The sequence below is a fragment of the Calypte anna genome, chromosome 5A (assembly GCF_003957555.1).
Source record: "Calypte anna isolate BGI_N300 chromosome 5A, bCalAnn1_v1.p, whole genome shotgun sequence".
In the NCBI taxonomy this organism is placed as follows: domain Eukaryota; kingdom Metazoa; phylum Chordata; class Aves; order Apodiformes; family Trochilidae; genus Calypte; species Calypte anna.
In genome coordinates this window covers 38,231,448-38,240,685 of record NC_044251.1, presented here as the reverse complement: position 1 = coordinate 38,240,685, position 9,238 = coordinate 38,231,448, and the positions used below count along the sequence as shown (strand labels likewise).

General features: G+C 43.9%; 1 protein-coding gene across 2 annotated transcripts in view; it reads right to left on the bottom strand.

Moving 5' to 3' along the window:
* Window positions 1-2,057: 2,057 nt before the first annotated feature.
* Window positions 2,058-9,238, bottom strand: part of RTN1 (reticulon 1) — a 116,998-nt gene continuing 109,817 nt past the window's right edge. For both annotated transcript variants that reach the window (XM_030451636.1, XM_030451637.1), the window contains 6 exons: window positions 6,367-6,574; window positions 5,091-5,229; window positions 4,157-4,226; window positions 3,720-3,766; window positions 3,560-3,618; window positions 2,058-2,886 (listed from right to left, as the gene is read on the bottom strand). In XM_030451636.1, coding sequence (XP_030307496.1) covers window positions 2,844-2,886; window positions 3,560-3,618; window positions 3,720-3,766; window positions 4,157-4,226; window positions 5,091-5,229; window positions 6,367-6,574 — 566 coding nt within the window. In that variant the 3' untranslated portion in view covers window positions 2,058-2,843. The remainder of the gene's footprint in view (window positions 2,887-3,559; window positions 3,619-3,719; window positions 3,767-4,156; window positions 4,227-5,090; window positions 5,230-6,366; window positions 6,575-9,238) is intronic.

Below are 9,238 nucleotides of genomic sequence, written 5' to 3'. Positions count from 1 at the left end.
GGCTGAAATCCCTTCTGGTGCATCCCAGCATGTTCTTCCCAATTTGGTTCCACCCACCAGATTAACTCACCCCAGCTGCTCAGCAGCACTTGCCCACTTGCTGTTATTCCCAAATCCATAGAAAGTCAGGGGGGCTGCAAAGAAGCTTGGGAGCTGGGCTGGAAAGGTGGGATGTGAGAAAAGACAGAAGGAGAATCACAGAATTCTCAGGGTTGGAAGGGACCTTTAAGATCATTTAGTTCCAACCCCCCTGCCATGGGCAGGGACACCTCCCACCAGATCAGGTTGCTCAGAGCCCTGTCCAGCCTGGCCTTAAAAACTTCCAGGGATGGAGTTTCCATCACCTCCCTGGGCAACCTGTGCCAGGGTCTCACCACCCTCATGGGATAGAACTTCTTCCTGATGTCTAATCTGAATCTACCTAACTCTGGTTTAAACCCATTCCCCCTAGTCCTACCACTACCCAAGATCCTAAAAAATGCTTCACCAGCTTTCTTGAAGGCCCTTTTAAAATACTGGAAGACCACAATAAAGTCTCTTTGAAGTCTTCTCTTAAAAGGGTTGGAGGGTTGGAGGTGAGTGTGCAGGGGTACAGTCAGGGTGATAAGGGGATGGGGTGAAGGGCTGTAGGTTTTCGGGGGGGTGATGCTGGAGAGGACAAGAAGGGGGTTCTTGGTCTCTGTTGATTGAGGCTGTCATGCCTCTATGGTCTGTGCCAGAAGGATTTATTTGCTTTGATTTCCAAATACACAGGAGATGTAAGCCTTTAAATCCTGCTTGGGATTCAGCATTGCAAAAGGCCAATCCTGGATATAACTGCATTGGGAAGAACGTGTTCATGGGACCAGTGATGGAACATTTCATGTGCTCATCTGGTAAGTCATAAGAATTCTGAAAGTCACTCTTTATCCTCAAGGACACTGACAAAGGCTCCACTCACCTCCTTGGGGATACAGGTTATGTGCTGGCAGGTTGAATACACTGGTGGGAAAGTCCTCAGAGGCCACTGAGGTCAGTATCTGGCTCCTGGCTGCAAACTGCAGATGCCAAACCAAACACAACCCATTTGGTCAAAAGCAACATGTGTCACATGGAGGCATCCAGGGTTTTTATTGAGAAAAATTGCTCATATCTAGCTGTAGCTGATATTTAAAAGTCTCTCTGCTATTTTTAAGGAAGAGCAAAGAAAAATATTTAAATATAAACTTTAAATGCAAATAAGAGCATTTAAGACTCCTCACTAGAATTAACCAGCCCATAGCCATGACACCAATTCCACCAGCTCCTCGTGTGCATTGGGGGGGATGTTTATACACAGTCAAACAGAACTGCAGCCTGACCTAGGGCAGATGTCACCATCTTCATCTCTACCTGAGAGGAGGGTGAATTAAACAAATGAATCTAAGGAAAGCCAAGACTTCAATGCAAAATGATCAGGGGAGTGTTTAAGGATCTAGTTCTTTGCAGGGAAAATAAGTTCTGCATAAACACTTTTGCAATATTAAAAAAGAGAAAACTTGGAATTTGGCTGAAAATGTTTCACTGTTTACATTTTTCATGTAACAACAAAATAAAAGATATCCACAGGTATGTTCCACAATTAGGCAAATCATCCAGCACTTACCACTTGTTTGTTTTGAAGCACATTAGATAGTGTTCAACAGCTGCTCCTCTGGTCTGACAGCTCTCAAACCCCTCAGCTTTGAACACGAGCAAATGTTTATTTCTGTTCCCAGCCTTTGGGTTGCATCTGGTTTGCCCAATGTGCAAATAGAGAAACAGACAATCACTGCATGTTCCTGTTATTTTCTAAAACCACTAAAAATGCCCCAAACTACAAGCTAAGATTTTTTTTTAAGTATTATTTCTGTACTTATCAAGATGTGAAACTGTGAGACGAGGCAGCACCATGGATGATCTTGTTGGACTGCATCATTTCATTAAGGCAAAGTGTGTGTGGATCTCAAGGGGAGAGAGAAAAAAAAAAAAAAGTTTCTTTTTGCTGGTACATTCCAGTTTGCAAGTGTCAAGACAATCCCAGTGGCAACAACAGGGAGAACATTATACATGTAGTAACATTTATTTCTGCATTCGGTATCAAGTACATAAGTGCAAATATTCAGAGTCCATAATTAAGTCCATTAGGAACTACAGAGAATGGAATACAAATTGTAATAAATTTAACATGCTGGAACTTTCCAGTTACCATACATGTAAATCAGCCTGTCAATCCCTTACGACAAAAGTACTGGGTTTTGTTTTCTTTTTTTTCTTTTTTTTTCCTTTTTTGAGTTATACAAAACTGATTACTGTAAGTACCGATTACTGTTTATTTTATTTGTGTTGGAAAACACTAAAACATCAGTCTACAATTCTATATAGTTAATAAAGATGAATCCAACCAGCAACCCAGTGACGTAGAAGCAATTTTAACTATTGCATCAGTGCACTAAGCAGGAAAGCCCCTAGCCACATGTAACATTAAAAGTTATAGAAGCAATGCCAATAGAAGAAGGAAAAACACTAAAAAAATAAAATAAAATTAAAAAAAGGTCAATATTATTTAGGCTCTCACCATCATGCACTTTATAAGCAACACAAAAAACCACATCTAGTACACTTTTCTCTTTACTATACTTTAGTGCTTGACACAAGTGATTGCAAATATTCTAAGTGCAGAAGCAGCAGGGGAAAAGCACTGCTTCTGAGTTTTATGTTTCTAAGATTATGGTGTCAAGAAAAAAAAGAACGATAAATTTGCAGTAAAGTGTAAGAACAGAGCTGTTCCACTCCAGATTTCCCCATCATTCATCACTGTAGTCAATGAGTTCTTGATGTCTGCTTTACTCTGCCTTTCTCTTAGCACCTGGGATTTTAGCTTGAATCCTAGAAATAAAGAAAAAAAAATGTTACCCAGTGAGACAACAATTCCATTCCAGCAGATTCCCACCTGGAGTTTTACCCAGGGCAGTCTCTAGCCTGCATTCAGTGTGTTGTTCTCACAGGTGGATTAGAATCTAATAAGAAAAAGGGGTGATTCCCACCTACAGGCCCCTAGTTGTAAACAATCCTTTTTTTGGTGGTTCTTGTAACCATGGGATATGCTCAGTGTATGCCCTCCCCTGCATTATTCTACCATGGTCTGTTGGAAGACAGAAGTTTAAACATTGAATTTTCAGTGTAGACTTTTAGCCCTGCCCAAGGATAAGGGTTTTCAGAATCACTGAAATATTGACTGGAAAGGACCCCTGGGAGCCTTGGAATCAACTTCCAGTGTGAGGCAGGACAATGGTCAATGATATCTTGGGTTGGCCACAGCTTTGTCTTGCTGCATCTTGAAGGAATTATGGTCACAGCTCTGCCTTAGCCTACACTCAGCTGAGAAGCACCACGTTCCTCCAGGGATCTGCCCTCCTACAGGCTCCTGCACGCCAGGAACAGGGGAGGACATCATTCCTAGGGATTGTCCAGGTTGTCCCTGGCACCACCCAGCTCATTGCCACCTTCAGTGCACTGCAACCTGCCAGCAAGATGCTGGGAGTGCTGCTGCTGAACTCACTTTGCCACCACAGTGTTTATGTGGGTCCTCACAAGTCCCAAGTACTGATCAATTTGTGCCTGCAAAGAGCAAAAGGAGACCCAGTCAGTCAGGCACCAGCAAGGCAGAACCCCCCAAACACCCCAACCACAGCAGAACCACCTCATGCAGCCAGCCTTACCTGGTACTTGTCATATACAACAGGGAGAGTGAACATAGACACCACAGCTGAGGAGAAAAAGAGCACCCTGTTACATTCCTGCCAAGCAGATGCCTTCAGAGAACCTACTTGAGACAGCACCAAACAGGTACCATGCCCCCTGCTCAGCTGATCCACCAGGGATCTTTGTATTCAACATCAACTTTGCTCCAACCCAAATTCCCAAATCTGGAATTTCCCATTGCTCTGGGACCGGTGGCTGCAAAACCATAAAACACAAATGAATTCCAGCAGGAGGGACAACAGAATGGGGGTAATGAATATTTACTGGAAAGGGAAATCAAAGTTGATGGTTTAACTGTGGGGAAGGCACCACAAGGATAGGTTGTTCTGTCTACGTAGGAATCACAAGGGAGTTAAAGATAAAAATAGATTTTAAAAAAAGTGTTGATTTTTACCCATTATCAGAAGAGTCAGGCCATTGAAGAGGGCTCCCACGTAAGTCAGCAGCCACATTAGTACTGCAAACTAAATTCAAAACAGATCATTACAACACCTCCAGTGTCAGCACAGGAAGAAATTAGATCACTTAACATAACAACACAGCAGATTTTTTTCAGTGTCTAAGAGGACTTGTTAAGTCAGGAACATTAGGAACTAGATAGGTTTTCTAGGTGTATAGACCCCATTCTCTATTCTACTCTTCAATGTTTCTCACTCTAGAGCCTTCTCATAATATTGAGGACTTGATACATTTAGGACTCTGCACTGAGCATGGCACAGGCAGATTTCTGCATCCAGTTGTTGATGGCAGGGGCCATGCCATTCAGGTTAATCACAGCCCCACAGGGATAATCCCAGTGATGAAAACTCTTGAGACTGGGAGATGGGAACATTTCTCTAAAAATCTTTAGAAATTTAGGAGCCTAACCCATGTCTGCTCTGTTAATGACCTGAAAAACACCTGCTTGGGTGTGAGGGTGAAAACAAATAATTATCTCAGCAGGGAGGGAAAGAAGACCTTCCCCCAAGGTAGGAAATGCCACCATTGGAGGACATCTAGATTATCAGAGGTATTAGAGGGGAGGACACTAATTTTTTGCAAAATCATAGAAAACCTAACACAAAGATGCTTCTAGAACTGCAGTGGAGCTAAGCTGGTCCTGCAGCTTTTGTAACTCCTGTATTACATAGCAATAAATTCAAATGCAGATTGCCAAGCCTCTAAACTGCTGGGAGGAAGTGGTTTGGCAATCAGAAAGGAGAGCAACTTTTATATTTGAGGCTACCCAAAACTAGGTTTTGTGACGAGCCTGTCAACATGGGAAGCAGCACTTTGAAATGTAGATTGATTCTCTGGAGAGGGGTTAAAAATATTTAAAGCACTCCTACTTTTAAAGAATCCACAAGGTCCTGAACGAGAAAGAGTCTCCTCAGCTCTTTGACTGTGCTGTTGACGTATAGCTGGAGGCAGTCTGTGTACTTCTGAACCTGGTCCTGTGAAAGATTCATTTCCATCTCCAAGTAGGTTCTGCCAGAAACACAGGTCCAGTTAGTGATCCAGGCAGGTCCACCTCCTGTTCACACCTGTGCCCATCTACCCTGTCACTCCCTCCTCCCCAGACCTCATTTCCTTGCAGCTGGAGCAAAGTGATCCCCTCCTGTGAGCACAGAGCCACCACCAGCACACATGGGTTCACCTTCCATGACCATCTCCCTGGGCAAGTGCAGGGGGCACCAGGGCTCTTCATCTCCAACCTTTCCCCATCCCATGCAGAGCCTGGTCTTGATGGGACCTCTCTCTCCAGTGCACTCAAAAGGGGATGCAAATCCTAGCTGGGGGCTTTTCCCACAAACTCCTGTGCAGCCCTATAGGGGAAATCTCCTCAGCTGGCAACCTCTAGAGGAACAAAAGCTGCTGAGTGCTCACATGTCACCTTTGGCAGTGACGCTCCCTTCTTTTCTCCTCTGTTCCTCTGCCTGCCCTGCACCCTGCTCTATGCTATGGCCACATTCTGAGTCACATCTCAGACCTGACCCAAGGAAATAGAAGGAGCAGCACCCAGCAGGACTTGTTTTCAGTGAGTGTGTCTGCAAGCCAGAGTGGCTCCATGACCTGGCTCACTGACTTGCTGTACAGCAGAGGAGAAAGGATCACTGCTCTCCTGGAGTGACTGCTCAGACCCTGCAGAGGGTGGGCAGAGCACCAGCACCAACACCACCACCTTGGATGCCTCCTCCAAGGACTTGGATGCCACATCACATCCTAGCAGTGCTGGAGAAAATATAAAAGTTTCCCTTTGTGCCTAACAAAGTGTTCCCAGAAACAACACTCCTCTTATTTCCAGAGATGTTGTATGATTATTAACTTACAATGAAACTTGTTTTCTCCATTTTATTTTATTTTCTAGAGCCTTTAGTTTCCAGAAAAAAAATAATTGCCATGTCTCAGAGGACGATGGCTTTTGTGTTGGCTTTTTTTCCTTTCCAGGATCACAGCCAACACATCCTTACAGCTCCAGAAAAAAAAAATAAAATTGTTCCCCCTGAATTTTATCCAGTATAAAAGCAACCCAAAGAAATATGAACATGAAAGAAACATGAAGGTCCCTGGGAATGGACCTTTCAGAAGGTTCAGAAGGCCAGGCCATGACTGCACAGCACTCACTTGAAGGGGTGACCCTCATCCGTCTTCTGCACAGCCTGTAGGACAGATTTGTAGATTCTGAAGCTGATGGTGGCTGAGAGGCCAGCCAGGGCCAGGTAAGCCACCACACTGACGACACTGAACTGGGTCAGGGAGAAGAGCAGCAAGAGGAGGCTGCCAAACACAATCCCTGTCTGCTTGATGTCACGCCAGTACAACAGGTCAATAGCTGGGGAGAAAAGAGCAACACGTTAAAGGCAGGAACTGGAACGGCATCCAGGACATCCAGCACGGCCACTGGGATGCTCAGAGTCCTTGCAGGAGGGTGGAGGGAGCAGGGATGCTCCAGCTGACAGCAGGATCAACAGGAGCTCCTCCATGGAAGCAGTGAGGTGGCTTCAGGAATGCTCTGAGGACACGTGAGCTACTTGAAATCCTTGTATTGCATCTGTCTGTCTGGGTGAGGGGAGATGGATGGAGACCTCCAGCCACAGCACGCTGCATCTCTTGCAGCAGCAAGACAAATGCAAGCTGGGGTTTGTGGTGTTGTTGGGGCTGTAAGGCAGTTTTCACCCTAGCTTGCATTTACTTATTCTGGAAACTCTGCTTTGTTATGGGGTTTTTTTATGGTCACAAGTCCAAACGCTTGATCAAACTTTTTCAATTTTGAGTTGTCAATAAATGAACGAGAAAGTTTGGGGCTAGCCACAATAAACCACTTTTCCATTCAAAAGTTTGACATTATGATTTTGTTGTTTCCTGAGTTTTGAGGCAGGAAAAGACTCCAGGTTTTACCCCTGCTTAATACTTACACAGGCAGAGACCCATTTTTCAGATGGGACCTTAATTACCAAATGCTTCTTTCCTGTAACTGCAAATCCAACCATCACAGAAATATAAAAAAGAAGCTTGCTGCTTGTTAGATAACTTGCCTTATGTTAATTAGAACAAAGCAAATGCAGAAACCCTTTTCCAAGCAATTTATTTTTATATTTGCAAAGGAGTTATTTTTGAGTGTTCTTCACTCAGTTTTTATGGTTTATTCCAACCCTCCTAGAAAACAATGTCACCATCAGGAACAGTCATTTTCATTTTATGAAAATATTGCTGGATATCCAACCCACAAAGGTGAATTTAATTTCTGTACACTGATAACCTGTTTCTGAGAGGATTCCTCAACCAAAGAACATGCTCATGACCATCTAAACAAAATAGCTTTAATTTCACACACTGCACAAATCCTCATGAACAGCTTGAACACACCATCAGCCAAGCAGATTTCATAGATGCCACTTGTCAAATCATTCTGAACAAAGAGTAAATTAAGGAAAAAGGCAATCTGTCCAAACCCATTTCCCAAATACAAAAAGAAACAAAATTAATCCAGCCTAGTAGTTCTTATCATCAAATCTCCCAAAACTGAGTCACCACAGCATGTTTGCCTTGAGTCAATGAATTATACTACTCATTACTATTACACATATTAGTATTGCTTTCCAAAGTGATGGGCTTGAATGCAAAACCTGCTCCTGTGTCACTGGGCTCTTTTCTCATCATGCAACATTCACATCCTTCTGTATTCTCTATCAATATGCACACTATAGTAGCTTTCACATTTTTAATATTTTCATATTTATATGTGAAATTATATATCTATTTCATATTTATATATGAATATTATTCATATTTAATTATTTTAATATTTTCATAATCACATGGACCTGTGATCATGAGCAGACATGGATGGATCTATGGACTCTCTGGAAGTCAAGGGACAGGGATCCTGGTGGCACATGCTGGGGTCCTGAGTGTTGATTTTACAGATCAGGCACCAGATTACAGTCTTTCCAGGTAAATGCCCAGGTCTCCTTCCTGCAGAAACCCAGGGGCATGGACTAGGGAATGTTCCAAACTGCAGTTACAACAGAGGCAGAGCATACCCCTGTGTCAAGGAGCTGAGCAGCAGAGCCATCTGGATCGATGCAGGCAGCTGGAGCTCCACCAATTGCCTGCAGTGTGGAGGTGCTGGATGGAGTGCAACTTGCAAACCATCCCTACAAAATGGCCTCCAGCACACAACTGTGCACTTTTTACCACTTTTCACGCCCGTTTTTGCAGTCAAGGTGCTGCAAAATCCTGCAGCACAGCAACCGAGATGCTTTCACCAGTGAGCACTTGGACAGGAGGCATTATTCACAGCCCAATCATTTTTGTGCTTAAAAACCCCTCTGTCAGAGGACACTATGGGAAATTTATGCAAATCTCTCTGAGATACTTCAGCTTTCTGACAGATAAAACTTCCACATTAAATGAAATGAGCACAGGATGCTGCAGGTGGAACATCACTTACTGCATGAAGAAGGCCACAGAGCAGAGGAAACCACTGGGACGTGGGCAAGAGACCAGCAAAGAAATGAGCTGAGCCAAGAAATACAAAAGGCCACCACAGAACACCCTGAGTAAACACCAATTGATTAGAAGATCCCAAATGAGCAGCTAAGCAGCCTCTCATTCTTTTGAGGATCTTCTACCTCGTACTCCTGGTGGAATTGGGCTGTATTCTCACACAGAGAGACACCAAACTGCATTTTCTCATTCTCCTCAGCCAGGAAGATGCTGAAACACTCAAAACAGACCTGACCTGGTGTGTGCATATCCTGAAACTTGCCCCTATCTGCCATGAAATGACTGGGATATTTCTGTCTTAGGTAAGGAAAGGTTTGCCACAGCTCAGAGCGTGATGGACAGAGACCAAAATGACAGAGTCCTGGGGATAAGTGCATGGGCAGGAGAGGATGAGAAGGCAGCTGGCCTCTTTCTGCAGCCAAATGAGACCTGGGAGGCAGGGAGGGAGAGAGGGAAGGAGGGGGAGAGGGATCCTGTGTCTTTTAGA